Consider the following 27,082-nt stretch of genomic DNA (forward strand, 5'->3'; position numbering starts at 1 on the left):
CACGATCTACCGCAGGGAGAAGAAACGGGAGATGGGAACCGGCTGCCTCCCGCCAAAATGGCGGCCCCGGCGCCTCGCGCTTCCTCTTCCGGCCGGGGTTGCCATGGCGCTGCCCTCCCGGCGCACCCTCCCGCCTGAAGTAAACACACAGCGCGGGAGGAGCCGGAGCCCCAGCGCCGGGGGAGACGGGGACGCTGCCCGCGGCCGCCCGCCCTCCTTCCCTCCCTCCATCCCCGCCGGGCTGTGGTCCGGGAGACGCGGCATGAAGGTGATGCTGGCGGTTGTCACCGGGGTGAAGGCGGCGGGGGGCGATGGGCCGGGGCCGAGGCGGTAACCAGCGGCGGGAGGTGGTGGCCGCTTGCTCTCTTAACGAAGTACAACTTCCAGAAGCTTCTAACTTCGTGGGGATGTGGTGCCGCTTCTTGGAAACATCTTCCGAGAAAGATTTATCCCTCTCACACCGCGTCTCTCCATTAAAACCCGATTGTTCCAGCGGCGCCGTGACGGGCAGGGGCAGCGTGGGAGCCGGGGAAGGCCCGCTCTGGGCTTGGGTCTCTGCAGAGAAATCGTCCTGCTTTCCCTGGCTTTCTTTCCTCATGCTCTTCTAGTCCTGTAGGCGGTTTTACTCCCCCAGCAGCCGTGGGGTTTCGTGCTTTTGGTATGCCACCGGGAGTAGCTCCGGCGCTCACCTGTGCTGCTTCTCTCGCAGGCCCTTCCGAGACCGTGGAGGAGATGGGCACCTTTCTCCTTGGTTCGCTGGATGTGGAAAATTTTGGAAATGTGGTAAACTATTAGGGTAGAAATGGGCTAACCCGAGCCGGCTGGCAGCTTCGGCCGTGGGAGAGGTGGATGCCTCTATGGGCTATAAAAGTAGTAACACACCAGCTCTCAGTTGAGAGGTTGTCTCTTCAGTTGTGTTGGCTAGGAGTCAGCAGTGCTGTGCTATTGGTTTTTTCCCCATTATGTTCTGTTGTATCTGTTTAATTTGCAGGTGTATGACTTTTTTAAAGGGCTCCCTGTCATTACTCAGCCTGAAACGTGAGGTACACCAGGCATTCCCTGTCTCCTCAATTTGTTTAGCAGTAAAAAAATATATTGATCAGCTAGATTGTAAGCTCTTTGAGGCAGAAACTATGGTCTGTACCTATCCTGATGGAGAAATTTGGCGTGGGCCTTCTTCCAAGCCTCTGAGACAAGTAAGTATGTGTTAGAAGTTGCCCAGCTTGTGCAGGTTTTGGGTTCTGGGCAGGGCGCCTGCGTCGGTCTCTCAGGTTAACCATCGACTCCATGCACAAGAGACTCTCAACTGTCAGTGTCTGTGCAGCTAACAGAGGAAAGAAAAGGGGCTGTTTCCAAGTACATGAAATAAATATATACAAAAGAAAGTTTCCTTCTGTGCAGTGCTCTTTATTTGTTTTGCGTTTGTTCAAAACCTCATAGTAAAGAGTAATATTTTTTCTTTCTCTGTGAATGCTGGTTAGTTCAAATAGTGTGGGGTAACAAAAAGAAAAAAATATAAGGCAGTTATTGGTAAACAGTGCTATTGCCCTGGGTGAGTTGTTAACTCATACTGCAAAACAAAAACCTCAGAGAGCTGGCTGAACAGTACATCCAGCTTGAGACCAAAAATGGAAAGATTTCCTTCAGTTTCTGTTTTATTGCATGCAGAGTAAACATCTGATTATTCCTGCTAAGCCCATTGCTTGTGCTAAATTCTTCTTTTGCCCCACTGGAGTGGGAAAGGCTCATGGCTGTTTTAGATGGTCTCATTCAAAGTACAGCAAGATGTGAGCGGAGTCATGTTCTGATTGTAAGGAAAATGTGTGTGTTTGGGGGAGAGTTTTTTATTTTTTTTACCAATCAGTTATAAGCACTTAAGCACTGTCTAGAGCTTTTCCATATAACAGGGTTCAGTTTTCTCTCTGAGTGGGTAATTTCTTTCAGTGTGTGTTTCTTACCATATGTACCACCTTCTGCTGTAGCAGTTGCCAGTTTCCTGTAAGATCATTGCAGATGCATATTTTAAAGTCTTAAGCGAGGGGGGGAGGATAATTATGTTTTTAACTAACAAGTGGAGTGCATCAAAGTGTTTGTGCACAGTCTTTTTACCCCTTAAAAGGGAGAGGAAAGGAGAAGCCGGGTGGAGGGGTGTCTGTGCGGTGTGAGAATGAGATCCGAATCCCTTTTACAGACCTGCTCACACGTACCTCAGTGTGACTTTAAAACAAATCAGAGTTTTAAGTTGTTGATCACTGCAGGGAATACATCAGAGGCAAGCTTTCTGAAAAGTAATCTTGTGCCTGTTTCTCCCCTAATTATTGTTATGTTTTGGGAAATAAATTTGAGTTTGTGTATTTTTAGCAGTATTGGTTTTGAGCCTTTCGCATTGATGCTGGTTAGCAGGCTGCTGAGAAAGCAGGGCTGTCAAAGTAAACCAAGTTAATGCCAGTATGTATAATATAAAGATGGTCTGCCTACTTACAGGAGGGAAGAAGCAGGTGAAGAAAAGTAAGTGGTAACAGGAGGGGAATTCTGCTGTGGAAGGGATCTTTTCAGGATCCATCACTAATGGCTGACTACTGAGGAAGCTGAAGCTTGATGTATTTTTATTTTATGTAACTCAAATAATGTAAGTATCCTATTAAAAAGGTATAGTGAAATAAAGTAGTGTGGCAACGTCATACTTTAAAGCTTGAGGTGTTGAAGCTGGACTGATTTCAAGGTAGTCGATGTACTTTGCTTCTGTTCCTATGTCTTTCAAGCAATGGCAGTGCCAAAAGATGGTATCCCTGGGCCCTTTCAGGCTATGCAAAATATAAAACTGGTTAAGGCCCCTACTTCCTGCACAACAGGACAGGAATGAGAGGCAGTCAGCTTGAAAGTGGACCGTTGCTACATGTAGAAACATTTAAATGATACGTGATTAAAGTGTTTGCTTCCTTCAGGGGGAGAGCATCTTGACGGTATGGAAATAGACTTTTTCAGGCTGCATTAGGAGGCTGGGTACCAGGTCTGTCAGGTGGGGAGGGCAGTTTCATTCATTAAGGAAGTGGAGAATTGTGGGGAGATGACCAAACCTTCACCTGTACATCACACTGTCAGAAAAATAATGTTTTCAGTATTATTCTGTGTGGGTAAGCGCTGGATTTCTCACGACCTAGGCAGCACTGGAGAATGTGCTTGTGCCCTTGTTAACAGAACCTCTTCATGCCTTATCTTCAACCAGTGAATGAATCGAGGTGTTAGGATAGTCCCTGACGGCTACCTGGTACAGTTCCTGCTGCAGTGACTGCATCTAACATTGCTTCTGTCACTGCTCAAACTTAAATCCAAGGTCAGGGGAATGAAAGGCATTGAGAGTGTCAGGTCGTACTGAAGTTCTTGTTTGGGAAGGCAAGCTCAAGATGTGATTTCACTTAAGTAGCTGCTCCACTTTTTATTGAAGTGATTCTCCAAAGTATAATGAGAGCTTGTGGTGCTTTCGCACGTGCTTGCATTTAAGTTATGTATTTTGGGATAAGACAGGTGTCATAAATGTGACATTTTACTTCGAGAAATTTATAGCTATATGTAAGGGAATGAATGGGGAATTACTGCCTGTAATTGTTCTGGTTTTCTGACTGCCTGTGATACTTGATGTTGGCAGATGAATCCTAGAGATCAGATAAAGGCAAGGTATTTGAAGATGAAGCACCAAAAGTTATGGAAAGCCTGAGTAAAAATTTTTCTTGCTTATATTTACAGACAGCTCTGTTCCTGAAGGATGTCATGGATTGTCCTGTCAAAACTTGATGTATATTTAACTTTTTTTTTAACGTGTCTCTGATGCTGTTTAGCAGGGTTCTTGACATTTGAAATGAAAAGTACTTGGGAAAGGAACAGCTTAGAAAGCAATACCTTTCGTCTCTTCTTTTTATATGGAGTATATAGTAATCTTTTTTTTCCTGGCATGTAGTCCTAAATCTGTTATAGGAAGCAGGAGGAGAGTGGAATGTAAGTGATAGAGTAAAAGGGAACATGAACTGCATATTCAGTAGATAATTCTGACTTAACATTTGCCTACACATCCTATTTTCTTTATTGGTGAAGTACCTTACAAACTTCCTGGGGGTTTTCCTTTCCCAGTGTTCCAGCTGAATTTCAGAGAGATGGGATGAGGTTACATGCCTTCAAAGTTCTGGGCAAGACACATGCTTACGTTGGTGAGGGCAGGTGTAGAGGTCTTAAGCAGTTTCTTCAAAAGAAATGTTCCTGCTGGTTGAACTTACTGGAAGTCACAAAAGTGGTTTGTGCTTGTGTTAGCAAATCTTACAGTCTTACCACTTCTGCAGAGCTGCCTAAAGGTCTAGTGCGATTCTTGGGCTTCCTTTCAATCTAAAAAATCATTTTTGGAGAGAGTCTGTGCGCCTTCCAGATCCTCAAACGTAAAGGGCAGCCGTTACCAAAAGCTGTTGCTGCCAGATGAATTTTTACTTTTGTGTTGGTTGCCTTCATAATGATCAAATGTTTTCTCCATCTGATGGCTGTTTAGTTCCTGAGCGAAGTAACTCTGGTTGAAATCCTGTATGCGGCAACTTGTGATCTTACTTACGCTTCTTGCAGTTAGTTTGGAAGAAAATGAGATCTCTATGAAGCCTGAAATAGAAAGGGCATTACTGCTGGCAGTACTTCTGGCTATCAAGTTTAAGGCATGTGGGCTTGAAATTTGAGAGCTTGATAATACCAGATGATGTAGTGTTTGTTCTGTAAAGTAAATATTGTGTTTGAAATCTAGCCTTTAAAACACTACAACAATAAACTCATAGAACAACAAGCAACACTGAGCTCAAAGAGCTCTGATCTGAGTTCAGGACTCATTTGTAAGGAAGGAAATAGACTTTACCTAGCCATCAACAAAATAAATTCAAAAATCGTGTGATAAATACATCATATTATTATGTCCCAGCTGATTTAGAAATGTTTGATGTTTTGCAGAAAATGCATTTTGAATTCCAGATGAAATAAGGAAAGAGAAATAAGTTCTGGATTGAATAAAGTATTTTTAACCTTGATTTCTAGCATTTAAAATGACTTTTGGTCCGTTTGGAACAACTTCTTAACTTCATATGGATTTGCAGCATTATTATTTTTATTGCCTAATTTAAAAAAAAAAATTAAGATTTTGGCAAGACGACTTGTGTTTCAAACTGTTCCGGTGATGCTTCTTGTGACTCTTGGGGGGGAGTGCTTGTATTTTTCCAGTTGGGTACATGCTTATGTACTTTGAATTAAAACTTTATTGTAGAAATTACTATGTTCTAGGTGTAAGATCCCTTGAACAAATTAGTTAAATTTCAACTCATTCAAGCTAAAACAGTAGTTGTGCACTTTTAAGGAAATGAATGCATGATATTCAGGTAATTCAAGCTGGCCATATGAAACCACTGTTATAGAATATTGCTCTAATGCATCCTTCTATGAGTGTTGGTTTTTTGTTTTGCTTTTAAACTGCGACCCTACTGAGGCTAATGGAAAGGATACTATTTTTTTAAGTCTTTAGCATGCTTAAGAAAATCTTAATGACCATCATATAGGCCTATATTATTAAGCAAAGGGCTTCTCATTTTTACTTAAGATAAACTTCTCATGCTGTCTGCAGCTTTCTAGAGTGGTAGTTCCACATCTCATCAGGAAATATTCTTTCTGCAGCATGCATTATCTCCGTTCTTTAGTCTGAGTAAAACTGGCATTAATCGTTAAATCCACCTGTCGAGGATCAGGCTGGAGAAATTACATGTATACATTTATACTACTTTTGTTAATTATAGTTACGTAGAAAGTGCAATAAAACTGTAGGTCATCAAGTCGTCTTATTGCCTGCTTTTGGTTCACCAGCTCAACTGAGTGAATTTTTTTTCCCCTGAAGTCTTTGTTGACAGACAGTGAGTGACTGACAGGATGTAGGAAGGCTTCTTCCCACTGAAATTACCTAAATCAGTGCATGGTCAATTATCAATGTGAGTTAATTGATTTTTTTTTTTGAGATATCGTTATTGATAATTATTTGATTGGTTTGCTCTGATGCAAGGGTCATGCACTGGTCCTGCATCATTCCGTATCGTACTCCTCTCTCAGAGCCTGTCTGGTGTTTCTATAATGAATGTTTTTCATATGTATTAGACTGCTAATATTTGAGTTGTGCTGTGCAATGCCACTTGGCCTTCATGTAACTTTTTTCCAAACAAATGCAATTCAGCACAGTCAGTTTTTGAATATAAATAGTGTTCTGGACAAGGCATACCATTCCTTGTGGAGGTAGTAGTTTAAACTAGCATTGACAGCAAATCGTGCAGCCTCTCTCAGGCTAACTTTTCAGCCTTTACACGGCTATCCGGTATCCTTTTGATAATCACATTGGTGAACCTGCTCAGAGTGAGGAGTGGTCTCTTTGGGCCAGGTCAGTACATGATCGAATGAAGCGTGGTTTGTTTGGTTTGGTTTTAGAAAAACAATCTTAACTTTCTTTCAGTGCTAACATTGCTTTAATAGGTAAAATTCAGATGGAAAATAAATGGTCCATCAAGACAAAATTCAATACAATAATTGGTTCAAAATCCAGAACTGCCTGAACTACCACTGAGCAGACTGTATTGTCTTTTTGCTGTATAAATGGTGTTATCTGCCCCATATAAAGTGTGAATGTAAAAAGTGTAAACCAGGCTGTTTACTGGCTTGCTGAATAGATTGTGGTGTCATTAGTGCTGTTGAAAAGTTATTTATGCCAAGTAAACCCTAATTAGGATTACTCGCAGTACAAAGTTGTTTTATTGCTGTAGAAATAGGATTTGACTTTTCTGCTGAGACCAATAGAACTTGATCTTGGTTTGGAATTTGCAACATTAAAACTTGCTCTCATTGCCTCTCTCCTCCAGTCCTGTTGTCAAGACAAAATTAAGTGTTGTTAAAGTTGTAGCCTCCCTAATGTGTTTGTCCAGATGCAGGGAAGAGTAAGTGATCTAAGCAACTTTTCTAGTTCTTTCTTACAGCGTACTTTGTTCAAAGTGCTATAATTTTACGCGACTGTCATCCTCAGCATTTCTGTTTCTGCACTTTCCTTCAGTGTTCTAGGGGATTTAAAACTGTAACTCAAATTTCCCTTGGGCTGAAACCTGGCACAGAAGCTCTCATTATGAGTGAACCTTGTTTTGCAAAATTAATAGCAAAGAATCCATTAAGAGGCTTTCTTAAACCTACAGGAAAGTGGGGGGAAAAAGTGTTCATGGTTGCAGATAATTTTTTTTTCTCTCTGCAGGAAGCCCAGCTGACTTTAGAAACCCCTAAGGTGTGGGTGTGCAATCAGTAGTGATGACAGAATTCAGTGGAACATTCCTATTACATTTTAAATTTTAAATTAAACTCTTAATTCCCCAATATGCTGAAAATTCATTGCTGAAGTAAAAGCTGCAGTTGCAACAGGCACTTGCCTAACAAAGGTACAGGGATAGTTTTAAACTTGTTTCCAGTGTCTGAGGGTAGTTATCTGAGCAGTAGTGTATAAGGACATGGCTGGGTAGGTATGTGCTTCAGCTGAAGTTAAGTATCTGTAGACCTTCAGCTCCCTGGAAAAGCGAGTCGTCATGTTGAACTACCTACGCAGTGTCTGCTTGTTTAAAATCCTTTTTTTTTTTTTTTTCTTAAAATAAGCAAAGCCTTTGTTTTCTGTAGGAATTGAGGCTTTTATTTAGTTGTGTAGAAGCAGGAAGGACATTCTGAGCAACAAGCCACCTTCAAATACAGAAGATGGAATAATGTAATTTGATTAAACATGAAATATTGAAGATAAGTTCTGAGGAACTTTGTAACAGTGATTGGATAGAAGAGCGATCCCAAATTAACAATGTCATTAATGATGTCATCATAGGGAAGCCTAATGAAGGTCAGCTTCATTATTACTGGATCTGATAAGCCCTTTGGCATCTGCACACATTCAGCCCAGTCTGTGTGTGTATCATCTCTCACCCGTTTGGAGGAAGTGAACCTGGGATGAGAAGAGGTGGGGTTTTTGTGGTTTCAGTAAACTATGCAAATGTGCAGGAAACTATGGGGGTTTTTTTTTGTCCTGTGGGCATGCAATAAGCGTTCTTTAAACATGGTGCAAAAATAGTCAATGCTTTCACTATGATACTTTAAAAATATCACTGTAGTTTCTCAAAGCACTTAAAACTGTCCTATACTTGGGGACTACATCACTTATTTCTTTCCACAGACCCACTGAGCCTTGTAATTCTTTAGGGGTGCACCTGGCCTTTCTAGTTATCAGTTGAGATGTATTTGATGCTATATAAAACAGGTGTTGGACACGTGCTGGGAAAGCTTACGAGAGGAATCACAGATGTGGAGGGGTAAGCCTGTGCTGCCACTAATTTTCCTCTGCTAAATTACTTTATTGGAATTGTGCCTACATAGAATACCAGGTCTGAAAGTCAGTGTCAGGCAGGATGGAGGACGTGATATAGGCTGGCAGTTGAAGATTTGTGTAGAATGAAGTGGGTCTGACCTTGTGGGCTCTTAAGGAGAGGCTTTATGAGGAATGAGGCAGTTTTGAACAGTGAAAGAAGTGAGATTCTAGGCTCAAGTCCAGAATGGAAATAAATGTAAAGATGAATGTCAGAAAGGAAAAACTGGAGTAAAGTGTTCAGGAGCAAGAATGGAAATATGAAGATCTAGGTCAGGAAATAAATAACGTTTTCACCTGAAAACGTGCAGGGAAAGAAATAACTAAAGCTGCAGATTTTAGAATAACTTTCAAAGGGTAGCCTCGGAACTGAGACACTAAACTGCTGCTGAAGTCATGACTGGGCTTTACATTCATTCCTCCAGCTTCTGTTCTGCAAGGGGGAAATGATTACTAATAAAATTCAGTATAATGGAGAAGAGTATTCATGTTGTAGGGTTTTTTTTTGTTGTTTTGTTTGTGTGGTTTGTGTTTTGTGTTTAAGAATACTGTGTTTCTAGGGGTTGAGTAGAAATGGCAAGAAGGAACAGAACTGTAGGGTATGTGCTTCTTGGTTGGGAACAGCAGTAAAATGTCTTTCTATTAGTAATCATAAACTGAAGGAAACTTGAATTTTTTTGGCCCAAACTCATTCAATTTCAGTAATAATTATTCACAGGATGGATTCTTCTTTTTAATCTTTTATTACCTCTGTTTCCCTCCCCACCATTGGCCTCTGTTTTGGGGTTTTATTTTTTGCTGTTCATTAGCCTAATCCTGGCTCAGTGACCAGTCAATTGACAGACTTCAGTTTAAGATTATGTACAGTAATTAATGTAATGTTAAGTACAAAAGTAGAGTCTAAAAGGCCTAAAAGCAGTGGTGGTGGAGGGTAGGGTGTTTTTGGTTGTTTCAAGATGGTCTGTAGGGACTTTTTAGAATGCTTGGCCATTTCCACTGCTGGCTTACCTGTTAGGGCATTTGCAGCGACGGTCTCATGTTGTTATTGACTTACATGAAAAATGGGCTGATAATGGTTGTCTGGTGTTGGGATTGCTCCTGAACTATGTGGGTTTTTTGGTTACTTACTCTGCGGAGAGTGAGATGGTATAGGCAGTCCTTATGATTGACCATACTGAAATAACTTGTTAATACAGATGTAGTGATAAATGCAGCTCTTGGTTTCAGTGTCATAAACGTACCTCAGTCCTTTGTGGAAAATACTGACCTTCTTTCTGTCATGCATGGATTTATCACAGCACTTGTAAAATATACACTCTTTAAATATCCTGAAAATATGAGCAGATCCCGAATTCCTGATCAGAATTATTCTCAAAAGTGTTGTATCCCATGGAAAAGCGTGAGGTGTAGGCTGAAATGCTTGCAGGTGAATTGTCACACTTGTTTAGTTCAGTACTGGAAGTCCTCTCCATCCGTAAAGACATAGCCTTCTATGAAACACAGTATAAGACAGCGAATGAACACTAATTAACCGGGTCACAGCAGCTCATAATATTTGAGTTAAACTGTGCTATACAGCCAGTAGTCACACAGTGTGATCAGAATATAGGATAATATGTTCCTTGGGCAGTTTCTGTGAGAATCCTGGTAGGTTTTTTCTCTTGATCTTTACTATTTGCTGAGTTTATACAAAGCTTTTCAGCTTCCTTGTAGTTCATTGAAACCTTTGGGAGGGTCAGACTGAGCTACCTTTGAATTGGCACATCCATAACTTCAGTTCGGAAGGGTGGGTATTGACTCTGCTTGTGCTGACTTGTGCTGACTTGTTTCTTGTTTTAAAATATAACCTATAAAAATTCCACTAAATCTTAATAGTGCTCATAGTCAGAAACTCGTCAGTTGCTGAAAGGAACTGTAGGATGTGCTTGCTTGTGAGAGCAGGGACCATCTCTGGAGAGCCAAGAGGTTTTTCTTAGTTACATGTTCTTAGGCTCCACACCCTAGTTATCCCTGTAATAATACCTGTTTAAATCTGTGCTTCTCCAATGGCGCTAGTGAGGAATGGAACCACACTGACAATTAAAAAGGCTGTATAAACCCTAAATAATTGAAAGACTATTGTGCAGTTAATAATCTACTGATGTTTCTGAACTGTTGATACATCTTCCAGCATCCTAGATGCTGCTAGAGGGGAGCATCAAAGCAAAAGCAAAACCTGTGCGTTACTTCTGCCATGGCTGCAGCTCAAGACAATTATTCTAGAATTGCTGGACTTTTCATGGCTACTTCTCTGCAAGCCACTAACTTTATACAGTTGAGTGCATCCCATTCCCGTACTCGTCTGTCAAGGATCCTTAAGAATAAAAAAACCCACAAATGTAAGTGATACCTCATTCTTGAAGTAGGAGTGTTATAAAGTTGTTGGTCTCAATTTTTTTTTTAACTTAGTTATAAATTTTTGATTGTTGTGGATTACCGTGCTGCCAGAACTGCAGATATCTTAACTATTGATTGTCAAGCTTGCAGTAGACCTGGCGAATTGAACTTGGCAGATGTAACCAAAAAAGCAGAGGACATGCTAATTTAAGATACAAAGCCATTGTAAAGGGACTTTGTAATCTTGTTAGTAACATCTGTCAGTGTTGGAGCCTTAAGTATTACTTCTAGATTTGGATACAAGAACCTAGGATCTCATCTACTGTTAACTGTTTTACATTCTAATTACTTAGTGAAATTCAGTACCAATACTGTGCACACTTATTCACTGGTCTCGATTAAACTGATATGCTGAAGTCTGATAAACGTAGAAGTTTACGAGACTAATTCTTCTAGAGGCTCCCTATATTATAGGTGATTATATATAGTGATAAGATAGCAATGAGATAAGAACTTGGGTTACTCTTTGAAAACATTTCTAACTTCTTTTTAGGAACTAGGAAATCTCAAGATTTCAAGGTTTCTTGCAAAAAAATTATTGGAAAAGTTAAGTTTATGATTACTTGGCATGCCATGCTTCAGTCTCGACTGTTTTCAATTTTTAATGTTGAATTTCGAAATAAAAAAATTTGTAAATCAGTTGTTTCAGTGTTCTTGGAAGATTCTCAAAAAAATACAGGAAATGTGTACCAAATACAGTTAAAAATATGCTGTGTTGTGATTGTTTCTGAGTAGTGAGAAAAGAAGTCTTCAAAAATTCTGGCCATTTCTGTTAGATATTAAGAATATTCTATAAAAGCAGTAATCTTGGCTTGTGTATTGTTCTTGTTTGGGATTCCAGCAGCAAATGTTATGGTTTTGAATTGGAGGGAAGTAGGTGATGGCAAACAGCATCTCAGCCATGGGCTTCATGGTTGTCTGTAGTGGGCTTTCTTTTCCTCACAGCTGCATTTGTTAATGCTAGCTTAGGGCTAAGGTTGACTTTCAGCTAAGATAAACCTTTATTTCAGGGCAAGTATTGTCAGTGATAACCACCATACTGGAGAGCTGTGTTGTTAATGAACATGGAGAAGTAGTTCATGCATAAGGGGAAAAAAAACCATAATGCCACCACTCGCTTCTGATAGCACTTTACATCCTCTTTGTATTTATGTAGATGACAAAACTGTAACCCAAACGAGTGTCACTGTCATGGACTGTTGTTGGGAGAAGCCACTGAGCAGGTTTGGCTTATGGTAGCAAAGTGAGAATGCTGACTATTTTGAAGAAGGAAAGAATGTTGTTCTTACTGGCTTTCCCTTAGTCCCTAGAGGTCAGATTGTCTCCTTGGGCATCATATAGTTAATAAGGACTTAAACTTTGCCTTGTGCAGATGGTTCTGTTTTATTTTTTCATTTTTCAAAAAAGGTTTTTGGTGTTGCAAACTGGAAAGTGCAGGTAAAGGATTCAAAACAACTCTTAGTTTGGGAGTTCTTGTAGTTGTGGTTCAGAATGTTTGCAAGGCAAATATTGGTACCTCATGTCCCACATGTCTACATCTCTTATATGAAAACAAACATTCTGATTTGTTGTACTAATGTAGCCTTGTCTTCTCCTTTCTCTCTCTGATGCATTAATGGGTAGGAAAGAAACGTATATAAATATATTGCCTGTGGTTGATGTAAAAACTTATTCAAATACATACTCCATAAGCAATTTGTTGCTCCTATCCAGAATTGTTTAGACATTCTTAAAATCTAGATCACCTTATTTAGGTGAAGTGAGGAGATGGTTAGACTTCAGTCTGGATAACTGACTACTGGGTTTGATTTTTAATTGGACTAAGTCAGGCAATTTACTACTTTCTCATGTATACCCTGTGGTAAAATTTTTTTTCCTCTTTTCCATGGTAGCTCCTATAAGCCATCACTTAATGATTGAAGTCTTCATTGACCAAAGCTGGGCAGTATTGATACCGGGTGTTTTTAAATGAGGAGAAATAGGTATATAGCTTAGGTAAAGCTTGCCTAGTCATGGATGGCACAAATCAAGGTTGTGACAGCGACACTAACACAAGAGACTTGTACACTTCACCTGGGCATTCTGTTTTTCCCTGCTGTCAGACTCTCGAAAACAGTGTGGTGGCACTTTTTGTTTCCACGTCCATTTTGTTGAAAAAAATGGGGAACGGATGAAAATGTAAGCTACTATGCAAAGGGAGAAATTTTAAAAGTGTGTTAGTCTTTGCAATGTGCAAAATCAGGAGGTATGAGACCATTTATATAGCCCATATTGATCTCCTTGTGTATTGAACAGGCCACAGACATTTCAGAATCTAATCTTGGTAAGACAAATCAAAGATTGGGTTTTTTCCTGAAAATTCCAAATGATGGTGAACCCTTAGTAAATGGGGATTTGAATTTATTATTGCATTGTGTGTTTTAGAAATAGTAATTTAGAAATTGTGCTTCACTGTTCAGTTCCTGGTTTTTAGTCTACTCAGACCCTTGTAACTTTGCTTGCTAGCTTGCGGAGTCCTTCCTTTTTGTTTTTCTTCCCCCCTTCCTGTAAGTAATTTGACTGCAAACAAATATCCCAGCAGCTTTCTTTTTCATCAGCTAACGTGAGCTCTTTGTGTCCTTACTGTCTGGCGTATTATCTAATCCTGTAATTATTTCTGTGGTTCCTTTCTGAACTTTCTCCAATTTACCTCCTCTTGCTGTTCTGTTCTGCAGGGACCTAGCTTAGAAACGCAGATGGTGGAAGATGAAACTGAGACAACAAATGAAGAACTGCCTCCTCATCTGCGGGAACAGCCTCCCGAAGGTACAGTACTAGCAGTCAATATAAACCTTGTGCATTAAATTGGGGAAGACGTTCTGTCCAAGGAAGTCTTGTCCTGTCTGTCTGTCTATCTGACTTGAGAGCCTACCTCTGCCTGTTTTCTGAGAGGGATAAACCTTTGTCGATGCTGACAGCTGAGCTAACCTCCCAGCCAAAGGTCTAGCCTTTTGCATTTGAAGAAAGCTGCAGCCACAGGGGTGCAGACATTGTGCTGCATTCCCTTTAACAATGCGATTTCTGACTAAAATTGTCCTGCTTGATCATCCTGCCTGGAGGCTTAGGAATAAACGGCCTCCTCTACTGTCTTGTTTGTGATGTTTTGCTCCTCCATTAGGGAAGACTTCCAAAGTAGTCATCTATTCTTTTCTTACCTCTCTGCAGCATCCTGCTATTGAAATTGTCCCCAGCAGAGACTTGTCAAAGTTAGGTATTCTAGCAATTTTGTTTCTTTCTGCCATCACTCTTGGAAGCCAGTTTAGCCATCTGAGGAGGAGGCAGTGAGACACTGTAAGTCAGTAGGAAGCTCAAAAATGCCAATTTTAATTAAAAACATTGTTTGCAATGGCATGCACTGGATTTATACAGGGAACAGATTTTTCCCACTTTGTAAACGTTGCAGACATTGTATATATGGAACAAAATAGGCATTGCTTTCTTTTGTATAGAAGCTGCTAACATTGCTGCAAGTGATGATAAGTTTTGAGCTTTGTCTCTGTTTCATTGACATTTAAAACACACTCACTCATAATTGTTGTGGATGGCTTAACCCAGAGAGTGCTGGGGTTCTTATTAGCAACCTACTGTTAAAATACCATGACGTGTCTCTGGGAAACATAAATGTGTTTTATATTTTTCCTTTAAAAGAATAAGATGCTGATACAGCATTTATACTGACAGCCATTCTTAAAAGGAATATGAACCAAGTAGATGGTTTTAGGAATTTGCTGCTCCATCCCTTCTTGTTGAGCATTCTGTTATAGTTTTCTCAATAAATTTAATTTCTTGTTCCGCCGTTTCGTATACTCTGCGTTGGCAATGACAGTATGTAGAGGTAAGTGAAAGACAGGTTTCTTTTTGCAACTCCTATAAAGCTAGAAGGAAATAAATGTGGAAGATGTTGTGATTACTTACATATATACACACAGAGGATATAATCTTGATTTTTTTTTTTTTTTTTGCCCCCTCTTCTTTGTAAGTAATGCCAAGTCAGCAAGTAATGACAGTGCATTGTTGAAGTAAGAATTCTGGTCACTAGCCTGAACTGGTGATTACATGAGCCTAGAGACTGTATCCTGAAGCATGAAACACAGGAGATAATTTATCTCATCAGTTTATCAGGAATGGCCTTAGATTTTAGACTATGGCTTTGAATTGTGTAATCAGAAGGGTTTTTTGATGTGGCTAAGTATTTTTTGCAAGCCAGGTTTTAGTAATTGAAAGTGTTTGCTTCTGCCTGCATCCCTGCTGGTTTGAGTGATTTTTTGAAAAACATCAGTATTAATATTCCACTTTGACTTCTTGGGTGGTCTGGGAGAAGTATGTGCTCTGGGAATGCCTGCTTGGCTAGGATGAGGAAAAAGAACTGTAACAGTTGAGCTGATTTGGTTAAGCAGCGGTACAGTAGATCCTGTGAGTTCTTTTAAAGCCTGAGCTCGGTATGGACTTTTTAAATTTACAATGACCTTAAGTAGCAAAATAGGAGGGACATTGTGAGCACAACTGAAACTAAAGACTGCTTGGGAGAAGAGGTAGAAAAACTGCTCCTGAAAGAGAACCATCAGGATTATGCTGAAATTATATCTGGCTCTGTGTATTAGTGGAGCTGAGTACCAGGGGTCTTGCCTGAAAGCTGCTGTCTACCAACATAGACCAATCAGAACTACTGTGAAGACCATGTAGTTGCAGGAGTGATTACAAATACTCTGTGGAAGAAATAGATCTCTGAAGTTCTTTTAACATTAAGTGCCATTAAGCACTGTCTTCTTGTTGCTCTTCTGATTTCTGGTTCCTTCTGCTAGCACTTTCCTAGTTAAATCAAATGCTATGCAGTAAGTGAATAAACCAACCGCGTTGTCATGGCTGCTGCACTCCTGTTTCCTGGGATCTACGAGTTGGAGCCTGTGTCTGCTTGCCTTCTGATAATGAGCACATAAGGGATGGAAAGCTCTCCAGAGTCCAGAAGGACATTCTAGCACAATCCATTATTTCACCAGATTGCATCATAGTGACTTTGTTTTCTAGCTTGCACTGCATATTTACTCCCCTCCTGAAACGAGGGGAACTGAAAGCACTGTGCTATATCAATATTGCCGTAAAATAAACGATTACCCTTCAGGGATTGTCATGTTTCTGAACAGTGTTGCAGTATGGCCTTCTGCAAATAAAGGGATGATTTTACCAGTCCATCATGTACATAAGTGTCTTGAATAAGCGTGTGGGTGGGTAACAAGTAGGGTGGTACAGCAAATGTTGCTTTCTGCTGCTGTGTGGCAGCAGCTTGTATTTCAGACAAGAGGAATTTTGTGGTTTAAAAAGGATATTGACCAGGAAATCCCTGAAAGATAACAATCAGAGGTTAGTATTTGTGTGTAACCTGAATCTTTTTTTTTTTTTAAATCTGTCAAAGTTAACTTTTTTGCAGTTAAAACGAGCCAGGGGAGTAAATGAGTAAAAACCACAGTTGGCACAAGATCCTGTAAGCAATATTAGATATCAAAAAGGTCTTTTTGTTTTAGAATGAAGATGTGTTATCATTAATGGCGTTGATACACTGTGCCCTGTCTTGAAATGAAGAGGAGAAAGGAAGATCTGGTCAGTGAGGCCAAGGCTATAGCCACATATGATGAGGTTTTCATGCCTGCGGGATGAAATCTGGTGGGCAGCTGGGAGGGGGTATGCCCGGGGGCGGGCAACATTTCAGAGATCTCTTGCACACATTCCAGTGAACAAGAGAAAGCGTTTAAACCTATTAACTCCTTTCCCATAAGCTACTTTGTGATATTACAGGGGTAGCTTTCCACACTTTCTGCCTCAAGAAGGCTGTTTATCCCCTAATCATATTTTACCTCTTGACTTCATGATCCGTCTGCCCAATTCACATTTCTAATTTTTATTCCACCTTCATCTTGCCTTTCTCTTCGATCTTGTTAACAATTCTTTCCCCCTCAGTTAAAAGGCAAGTGCGGGGGAGCAGTATTAATTAGCATTTGGAGTGCTGCGCAGGCTAGTGTGTTAAACACTTCACAGGGAAGGCTAGGAGTATGGGAGGAGGACTTAGTTTCTGTCACCAAACAGTGAAGGGCAGCAAGCTCTGGAGGGGAGTGAGTTTGTTTTAAATGGTATGAAAAGGCGTTCCTCTTTGCAGGGATTCAGAATGGCTGATCTGTTTTGCCACATGTTTGAGCACTGAGGTACTTTCAGGTAGATTCTGTGTGATCTTCAATGTTTGGTGTTAAATGGCGGTCTGATCATAGTTGAGAGAGCCAGATTTGGTTACCCAAGTACAGCAACACCTGGTTATACCTGTTGCTTCTTTATCCACCATTTCAGAGTTCTGTTGCTGATCACTTAATACTGTGCACTGTTAATTGTTATCATTGCCTTGCTTTTCTGTCTTTTTCCATTAAATTACCCAAGGAAGGTGATGGCCATGAAAACTGATGGTGATTAAATCTTCTGTAACGTGATGAATTTTGAAACAGCAGCCTCTCCTTTGCTGGGTGACTAGGATCTCGATCTCTTCTGTTGATGAATCAGTGACCCTGACCTTATTCCTGCTTCTCCGTGCTGTTCCAAGATTGAGGGAAGTGATACTTCCCTTTTATTCAGCACCGATGAGGCCACACCTGGAGTACTGTGTCCAGTTCTGGGCTCCACGGTACGAGAGAGATGTGAACATATTGGGAAGAGCCCAACAAAGGGACACAAATATGATTAAGGGACTGGAACATCTCTCCTATGAGGAAAGGCTGAGAGAGCTTGGACTGTTCAGCCTGGAGAACAATCGGGGGGAACTTATCAACGTGTACAAATACCTGAAGGGAGGGTGTAAAAAAAGACAGAGCCAGGCTCTTTTCAGTGATGCCCAGTGACAGGATAGGAGGCAGTGGACACAAAGCGAAACATGACTGAACAAAAGGAAACACTTCTCCACTGGGAGGGTGACCAAGCACTGGAATGGGTTACTGAGAGAGGTTGTGGAGTCTCCCACCTTGGAGATATGAACCAGCTGTCTGGATGTGGTCCTGTGCTGTTCTAAGTGACCTTTCTTGAGTGGGGGGTTGGACCAGGTGATCTCCAGAGGTCTTTCCAAACCTCAACCATCCTGTGATGTTCTACCTCGTACACACTATCTCTGTGTGTTCTAAGTCTCTTTCTGAAGTTCCTGCATATACCCCCCATCTATTTTGCTAATTCTTATGGGAAAAGTAGCTTTACTCTGTCAAACTGCTGAATGTTACACATTTTGGGAATGCATCCTTGGTAGCTCCTGCGGTATGGCTGCTGTTTCTTTTGGCCCTACATTGCTAGCTAGTGCTGAGTATAGTAAAGCTTAGCGCAAGGTGGTGTGGTCTGATTGAAAAGAGGTTCCATTAGTTAACAGCAGTAGCCCCTCTTGGGAGTTTATAAACCAGTTCTCTCTTCCATGATCTTGAAATGTTAAGCATTAAAATTTTATCAGCCAACTTACTATGACCAATTTGGCAATTAGCATGAGTCTTGTGTCTGAACTGTCCGCTATCTCTTCTGCAGTTTTCAGGCCTAGCAGAGATGTTCCTTCTTTCTTTCAGACAGATTGGGCCTTGTGGAGTAAAGCTTTATTAAAAGCAATGGGTCTTAGCAGTTATACAGTATGTAACAAATCTTGGGAAATTTACTTTCCAAATAACTGTGGTGTTCCTAATTCAAATTATTTTACACTTTCTGTGGGTAAAGAGTGCACACACATAGTTACTGTAAATCAGATGATTTGCACCAATTTAGAACATAGGATCTTGTGTGAGCCTTATAATCTGTCTCTGTGGAGGTATATAGCCTTTTCTGCTGTTTTTATATCTTCCGCAAGGTAAAAGTATATTGCCTACTTCTGTGAGAAGCTTTAGGACTCCTTATCCACAGTTTGGGCATCTCTGATTCAAAGTACCTGGGAGTTCTGTGGATAACTCATCCAGGATTATCTTTGGATGGAAGTATTTTACATAGCTGTTATCTGTACAGATCTAACTATTTGAAAAAAAAAAAAAGGTTGGTTGTGTTTCAACTGAGGTATTGCCACACATTTGAAACTTCTAAAATTAATTTGACTTTTAACTTTGTACTGGGGTAATGTTGGGGTATTTTCTTAGGAGAAGACAGCAATTTCTTGAAACCGGTAGATGCCAGAAGAACATAGGTGTTCAGGCATCTCATCTGAGATACAAGACATTGAGTCAGGTCCATGATGAAGGTACTTTGAAAAGGTACATTCCTATAAACAGAATTTTCATGAATGTGTGGCACTTTTCCAATTAGTTTGCTTAAAGTATTCTTTACAGAGAATAGTCTTCATCAGAGACAGAGTTTTATTGTTGTAACCAAATGTTTGCTGCAGTAAACGCCATTCCAAGATTTAAGTGCTGCAGACTTGAGCTGCACTGTTTTTTGCATCCTCTTGTTGCAAGTAATGTTTAGTACGTCTCCAAACTGCCTATATCCAAACAACTGCAAAGAAGTCACCTTGGAGAATGGCGTATTAAATAACAACTCTGTTTCCTTTCAGTGTTAAGCTCTGTACTGAAAACTCTTGCTATTTCTGGTTTAAAGTAACTATATTAAGTTGCCTGTGGCACTTAGTGTCATCTGTTATATACATACATATGTATACGTACATATGTATAAGTTCTGTGAAGCTGGCAGTGCATAATTAGGCCATCTGCTGAGGGTCTTCTGCTTTCCCAAGTCAAATCACTCCCTTAGGTGTGCTACCTCTTGAGGTCCAGCAGTCAAATCAGTCTACAGAGGAGCTCTGTAAAGGATCTGCTTTTTTTTCCTTTAATGGCCAGTTGACAACATTCTCAGCTTGGATTCACCTCTGCAGTTCTGTGCTTATATCTAAAGCAAAAGACTGGGAACTGGGACAGCTCTAATCTATTCCTAGCTCTACTGGAGACTTACTCTGCGGCACTAGTCAAGTGGTTTGGCCTTCCTTGAACCATGGTACTCTTTGCGTATGAAACAGAAATGACTGTTCTTACTTATAAATGAGGATGGTGAAAAAACAAATTGTAACTTTTTAAGCTTTTAGAGGTAGAAGATACTTGAATGTTGAAACAGAAAATGTGATCATAATGTATAGATAATACAAAACTTTGCCTGATATATAACTTGTCAGGCTTTTTTTTTTTTGAGTCTTCAAAGAGGTGATTGGACTTGGCAGTTAACTTCAAGTAGAAAGGCAGGTTTCTTAAAAAGCAGAGAAGGAAATTAGCAGTGAGGCTGTCTGTTCTTTGGAGCTGGGACTTTATGTACCTGGCGTGTCCTTTCATCTATAAAAACATTTCCTGAGCTACTTCTGTAAATGGCCTGAGGCTGAAGAGCAACATTTCAGTATCATCTGTTTCCTTTCAAGGCATAGATTCTGTGCAGCCATACTTCTCTGTTGGCCAAAACAGTTCTTGTTTCTGCAAAAAGAAATGACCCGGGGTGTCAGCTCTGTCTTCCACGCAAAGTCTACCTTAGTATTTCTGGTAGAGCTGTAAAACACTTTCACATCTATCCAAGTTTTAATACTGTGTTTGTTTATTTTATTATCATCATTGTTTTAGTAAAAGCTGAAATTCTTCTTTGTTTAAATTCTCCGGTGGCTATATTGGCTTCCTTATGCTTTATTTAATTTTGTGCTCTGTGGGAAATCAGCAGTCTGAAATGGGAATAACACTCAACCAGTGTCTGTGCATACCTCTTTTTTATTTTTTTCTTTCACCCCAACCCTTTTTTTTCCTCTTTCACCTCAACCCTTCTGTATTAGTGCTGCCGTATACCTGCTACTGACAACGGGCGTCTTCCATTCAGCAGCTATGTTACATGGTCTCCTAGAAACAGCAAGAAAGCTATTTAAATTGTTTTTATTGCACTTCTCCCTCTGCCCTATTCTTTTCCTCTTCATGATATTCATACGATCTAATGAGATGTTAGTTTGACAGCTCAACATCCCTTTTCTCTAGCCTTCTCCATGCCCTGCAAATCATTCTGTCACTAAGTGGTGTATGTGTGCACAGCATATGCTGTTAATGGCAGCATAAATAGCCTTCAAGTGCCTGTCGGATTTCAGAAGAAAGGTTATCCTAACTTAAGTGTGGAAAACCTCTTAGCAGTGGATCTTGTGAATACAATAATGTTGTGAAGTGAGTCAATAACCATCTGGTTTTCCCTGAGGGTGTTTGCACATAGGATGGGGCAACAATAGTTTTGCCGTTTGCTTTGGCACAGTAACTGTAAGTAATGTGCATCATCCAAATGTGAAGATATTTCAGGGTGAAGGGCCAGTGGGAAGCCTCTGTCAGAAAATATGTCTTTATGAACTATTAGTGAATATGTTTTATTCTAGCAATAGGGTTTTGAACTGCAGGAGTGACAGAAATCTGTTTAATGAGTGAAAGCAATGTATCTTATTACCTGGCTGAAGTGGCAGACATTTGCCACTGTTTATGTACTAGTTAGAGACGTATGAAATTAAGAATGCAGGAGTATATTCTTTTACAATGTATTTTTCATTCTGAGGGACAAAGTTATTAATATAGAAATGCAGCTAATTGTTTTTCAATAAATCTTTTGGACTTGTGGTTATCAGTCCTGTTCTAAAGGTGAAAAAGAAAGCAGTTCTTGTTCCTAATGGACTAAAAAAATGGGCAAGCAAGTCTCACCTATTCCTACAGTCTGAAGTACTAAATAAGAATGAGCAATGCAGTAAATCCAGATCAGGAGTGAAATTGAGTCGGTGTATCAGTGTGTTAACGATGATATCTTAAACTGCTAAACTATCAGAGTATTATAGCAGGCAATGAAATCATAAGGTTAGTACATGAGGCTGTTAATTTTGCCTCAGAACTGAGTGAAATGCCCAGTTAACGTTTCATAAACATCTGTAGTCTCAACCTGGGTGCATGTCTTGATTTCATCTGTTTGAACAATTTGAGCCACTGCTTTGATTACTAGTATGATTGTACAATTGCACCAATCTGGCCTCTCTGGGACTGATCGTTTTGGATCACAGAAACAATCTTATTCTGAGGAACAGGTTTCTTTTCAAAGCTGTTTATGAACTTGATGGACGAGCTGTAAAAGTGAGGAGTTTTGTGTCAATTTTCTTGCCCTCTGGGATAGTATTCCAGAAAAAAAAATCATCTTCCATCTACTTTGAAATTGGGTAGGACTCCAGAGTAATTTTTATAGAGAGCAGTCTTGCACTAGTATGTGTGTGTGGAATTCTGTCTCTTTTATTTTATTTTTTGATCACAGGGAAGACAAATGCATGTTCCTTATTAATGTGGAGGATTCTCAAGCCATTGTAATATACTTTGTCTGCATACAAAGGGGGTTATGTCCTCTTTCTGTCCAGCTGACACTTGGGTGGTCAGAAGTTTAGCTAAGGTGAATTTTTATTTTTACTCTTGACTTCTTTATTATGCCCTCTCTGTACCACTAACATATTACTGTGTTCATTTTTTTGCCAGAATTCTGCAACATTCAGTAGGATACACATGCTGCAAAAAATTTGAAGTGGCTTTATATTTTTGGGTCTTGTGTTATGAAAAAGTAATGTTTTTTCAGATCATATCAGAAAGGAAATAATAAATATTCTTCACATAAGATACTAAATCCAGTTTGCAAGTAATGCTAAAAAATTGGCCATGATATTTCTGTGTATTGTGAGAGGGTGTTAGTATCTGGGATTGTCAAAAGAATATCTTCAATCAACTTACTTCCCCTGGCTCCGATCCAAGTATCATTAATACGATATGAAATGTTTTGTTGGTATTTGATTAACTGGGAGGCTTGTTCTTGTTTTGTGTGACACATTGTAAGTTAACCACCCGGCATGCTGACATGTGCGATTAAAAACAAGCACTTAAAATTAAATTGAGAAGCCGACTGCCAAGTGTACCGTGGGGAGGAGCCTGAGCAGCCTGAGGGCCTCAGCCGGGGTAGGCCGCACCCACTCGTGTACGGGGCCAGCTTCCGAGTTCAGTACTGTATTCACAGCGGTTCGTTTTTAAACATTTTCTTCAACTGTCTTCTGCACTTAAAACACACTTGACAGAAGCTGGAAATGGCAAATTGGAGTTGTGTGGTTCAAGCGGGCACTGATCGTGACAGCAGGTGTGAGCTGCTCTTCTTTGCTACCTCCCAGCGGCGGGATGCTCCTGCCACCCGGGGTGCAAAGGCTCCTTTATATCCTGATATCTTTATATCCTCCTCCTCAAAAAAGGGATTTTCCACTCTTCTGCCTGCTGGGGGCTGTGATGGCTGTGGTGCTGCTGCAGGCAGCCCAGCAGAGGGCTGCCGAGGCTAGCCGAGACCTCTGCTGCAGCTTCTGGTGACAGGTAGGATAGGAGTAACAGGGCTGCCTTTTTTTAGTACATCACAAGCTTACGTTTGTTCTTTCCATGAGTTTAAATTCCAGGGTATCAAGAATGCGTTTGGGCTTTCTTATTTCATAATTAATTAATTTCACAAATAAAACTTGAAGAGTTAGCAAAGGTTCTTTTCTCTCTAGTTCCCTTCTCATTCTCCTCTTTTACAGTACGATTTTTTTTTTAACCCTCCCTCTTTTGTTGGTGTCCTTGGTGTGGAAACTGTTCCACATTTTTCCAGTCAGCAGCAGGTTGTCTTTAAAGGAAGCGTTACCCAGACAGGGAACTAGGTTTATGGGTAAATATCCAAAGGAGTGAAATCTGTAGCGTGCACAATAGCTGTTGAAGTCTTGGTAACCCTTTGCTTTATTTTCAGACCTGGAAATTTTTCACATTTTCACAGCCTAACAAGAAACCTTTGGCTGATTCAGTGGGAACTTTCAATTCCACTTGAAGCAAAATGTGCCCTCTGACCTGTTTCCAGGCAGATGTGCAATGCTTGTAAAAATACGCAAATCCTTTTGTGTGGAACTGCTGATCTGCATCATGCTGGGTGGCCTCAGAGGGCCTCTGCCCGCTCCTCCTTGAAGGGAGAGCCATGGCGAATGGGTGCTCCTCAGCCCCCTGACGGGGCGAGCCATCGTTGCTCTAGCACTCAGCTCCTGTGGCTGTAGCGGGGCTGTTCTTATTTTGTCAGCTCCTCAGCTGAATGCTTTTTCTGCCAGTTGCCTGCTGATTTATTCCTGAAGGAGAGCAGTTCCTTGATTGATTACTGACTCTGTGAGAATCTGTTAGAAAGTATTCTGGGGAAGGTAAACAGGCACCGTATAAAGCTATCTTGTTCTTTTTGAACACCAGTATCTGCTTTCTTCTCCTTTAAGGCAGGTGCAGGGTGGGGAAAAAAAAGTCTTTACATGTACCTGCTAATTCCCAAGTTGAGATTTTAGTCCCTTTGTCTGGAATGATTTTTTTTTTTTTCCCCAGGGGATCAAATTTTATGCTTGCAGATCATGGACTGTGACTAAAGTAGAGAGAAAGCAGCAGCAGCAAGTGAGCTACTGGGAGGGGACACACACACACATTTTTCTGCTGCTGTCATGAATTACAGTCAGAAAAAAACCTGTAAAGACACTCACAGTATGGGACAGATAAGAGTGTTTCCAAATAGGTTGAGTCTCCATGATGTATCAGCAGTTCTTTTAAATGACCTGTGAATTTATAGTAGCTTCTGGCTAAAAAGTGTTTTCAGAGTAAAAGAACAGAGTGTTTTTTTCACCTGACTTCTCTTCTCCCTGCAGTACAAAACAATTCAGGACTCCAAGTAGAGATAAGGAGAGTCCTGCGAGGACAGCTTGGAAAAAAATATTCTGACAGCCTCCCAGAAGGACCTGCTTGGAGTCCATTAGTAGTCATAGGTTTGATTTGAGATCATAAGAAAGCTTTTAGTTCAGAGATGCCAACCATCCCCTGCCCTCATTTTGTCCTGAACAAGCTTTTGTTCTCAGATAGTCACTTGAGCTAAATTACATCTCTCTGCCACAATGGAAAACGGATCTGTGAGTAATGAGTTGACAGAAAAACAATCTTCAACCCTACTTGGAGCACCTAGGATATATTTGGGCTGTTACAACTGATAAATACGGGAAGGACCGTCTTTGAATTGCACAACAACTTTTAACTGCAGATTTAGCACTTGCTTCTAAAAACTGTGGCCAGATTTTTTCCTTTTACATGTCCAGCCCTTCAGATGTAGGAATCAGTCTCTTGTTGGACTTTTGCACTGTTTAAAGGGTGGGTTTGAGGGGTGAGCCTCATCCCCTGTGTTTTTTCCATTTCCAGTGCTAACTCTGGAAAGGACACTATTTGAACTTCAAGCTGTCTTCATTGTAACATGGCAAGATATCCTACTATGCTAGAGAAAACAATGTGATATTAAAAAGTAAAGCGGTAAATACATGCAAAGCTGAGTGACTTTAGGGAAAGGAGGGATGAAATACAAGAAGGGAAGAAGGATGTAGGTAAACTGACTCTGATCAAGATTTTGACAAGAATATAATAACCTTAAATGAGGTTTGTTCCCAGCAGACACTGAAGACATCCTGACCTTTTTTAACTCTGATTTATTCATCATGGGAATGGATTTTGTACCTCATCCATTCTGTGACGGATAGGCAGGAGTAATTTCTCTCTCAGCACAGATGAGTACACTGTGGTAGACTCCGTTTGCCACACTGACAGTAGCAGAGTGCCATCACCCACAGAGCTAGCTGAAGAAGTATTTTCCTTTTCAGTCTTGTACTCTAATGTGTGCGTGATCTATGTGTAACAGTGGGATGGGGGGAAGGTTACTGGATTGTATGAAACTTGAGTAATGCATTTACTGCCTGAAATTTTCTCAGATCACAAAGAAAAAGGAGTAACTGTGGCTTTGCTTGAAAGAACTTAAAGGGGAGGGGCAGGGGGGAAGCAGTGAAGAGTATTCTCCTCCCACCAATCCCACTCATGCTCTTTTTCCTGTAACACAACTGTATGGATCTTTTGCTTGCAGATACGTTCCTTCTATCTGTAGCTTCTTCAGCTGTCATGATCCTTATATGCTGAATTCGTTTTGTACGACTGTCTTGTCACATAGATGTCCTTGAAGGACTAACAGCCAGTCCTTTAGAAGGAGCAGTTATATTCAGCTTTTGTTTCAAATATAGCAGCCAGATCAGTTTTCACAATCACTCTTTCCTCATGGATGGCTTTGGGGTGAGAGTGGGACTATTCCAGGGTCATCCATTGTGAGCTGTGCTCTCTGTTGGAGCATATAGGCAGGTTTCATGTCAGGACAGATGGTGACACTGCTTCTTTTCTGCAGTTTTTTGCTACTGACCAAAAATGATCTCAGGAAATAACCAAATTATGTGTCAGATATCATAGTGATGGCAGAGCATCCATCAATAAAGGAGGAGAGAAAGGTGAGAAGGACGAGTGAGGATGCTGGCCTCAGTAGAGCAACATGATTTTCCATGCTAACCTTATCACTTACATGCTGAACTGCAGTTCCGGCACACAAATGCTTTGGAAGCTGTCACCCAACCATTTCTGCCAATGCAATCTTGCTGTTCAAGCATTTCTTTCTGCTAGTAGGTGAAGCCCATGTAAAGGTGGGTAGCTGCTATTAGATGCTCTAGGGTTCTTTAGAGGATCCTCTGAAATTCAATGTAATGAAATCCCAGTGAACGGAAAGAGTCTCTAAAACATGGATTCTTTTGCTGGATGAACATTGTTGTGGGCTTTCCAGAGAACTAGTAGCTCAGCTGAGGTAGACTCTGCATCTTTGTGTTGTTTTTATCCAGCTTTATTCAGTAGTGAAGTCCACTACTATGTCTCTTTCTAGATCTTGATCTGTTGAAGATGTTAATTGATGTTAGCTATCAATAGCAGACTGAAGCAAACATTAAATGGTAGAGTATGGGATACCTATTTACTTTATGAGATTCAGGAGCCTGGCTGGAATGTCATTCAAACAAATACCGTGGGGCAGAAAGCTTCAGGAGTTGAGGGGTTTTTAAGAGGCTTGCATAGCTGGGCAGAGAGTCATCGCTTCAGTGATACACTTTGAGTTCTGTTGCTGCCTCATTTGGGATTTGCTTGGTAGCTCAGCTTCTTCATTCAGGAGTCTGTAAAACAGGCAGGTGTAAACCTGTTACACAAAACCTGTGGTATCTGCCAAAGATTGCCTGCTCTTTCTGGAAGGTTGACAAAGTAGAGGCATGTTGATGGTGGTTTAAGA

The 27,082-nt window shown here is 40.6% G+C and overlaps 1 protein-coding gene across 3 annotated transcripts in view; it reads left to right on the forward strand.

Moving 5' to 3' along the window:
* Positions 1 to 83: 83 nt before the first annotated feature.
* LOC135315277 (transmembrane protein 263-like) overlaps positions 84 to 27,082 on the forward strand; it is a 213,720-nt gene continuing 186,721 nt past the window's right edge. For 2 of the 3 annotated variants that reach the window (XM_064462538.1, XM_064462539.1), the window contains exons 1-2: positions 84 to 268; positions 13,585 to 13,675. In XM_064462538.1, the coding sequence (XP_064318608.1) occupies positions 104 to 268; positions 13,585 to 13,675 (256 nt within the window). In that variant the 5' untranslated portion in view covers positions 84 to 103. Of the gene's footprint in view, positions 269 to 709; positions 784 to 13,584; positions 13,676 to 27,082 lie in introns of all 3 variants that reach the window. The other variant, XM_064462540.1, reaches the window with a different exon arrangement.

This window comes from Phalacrocorax carbo, chromosome 10 (assembly GCF_963921805.1).
Source record: "Phalacrocorax carbo chromosome 10, bPhaCar2.1, whole genome shotgun sequence".
In the NCBI taxonomy this organism is placed as follows: Eukaryota; Metazoa; Chordata; class Aves; order Suliformes; family Phalacrocoracidae; genus Phalacrocorax; species Phalacrocorax carbo.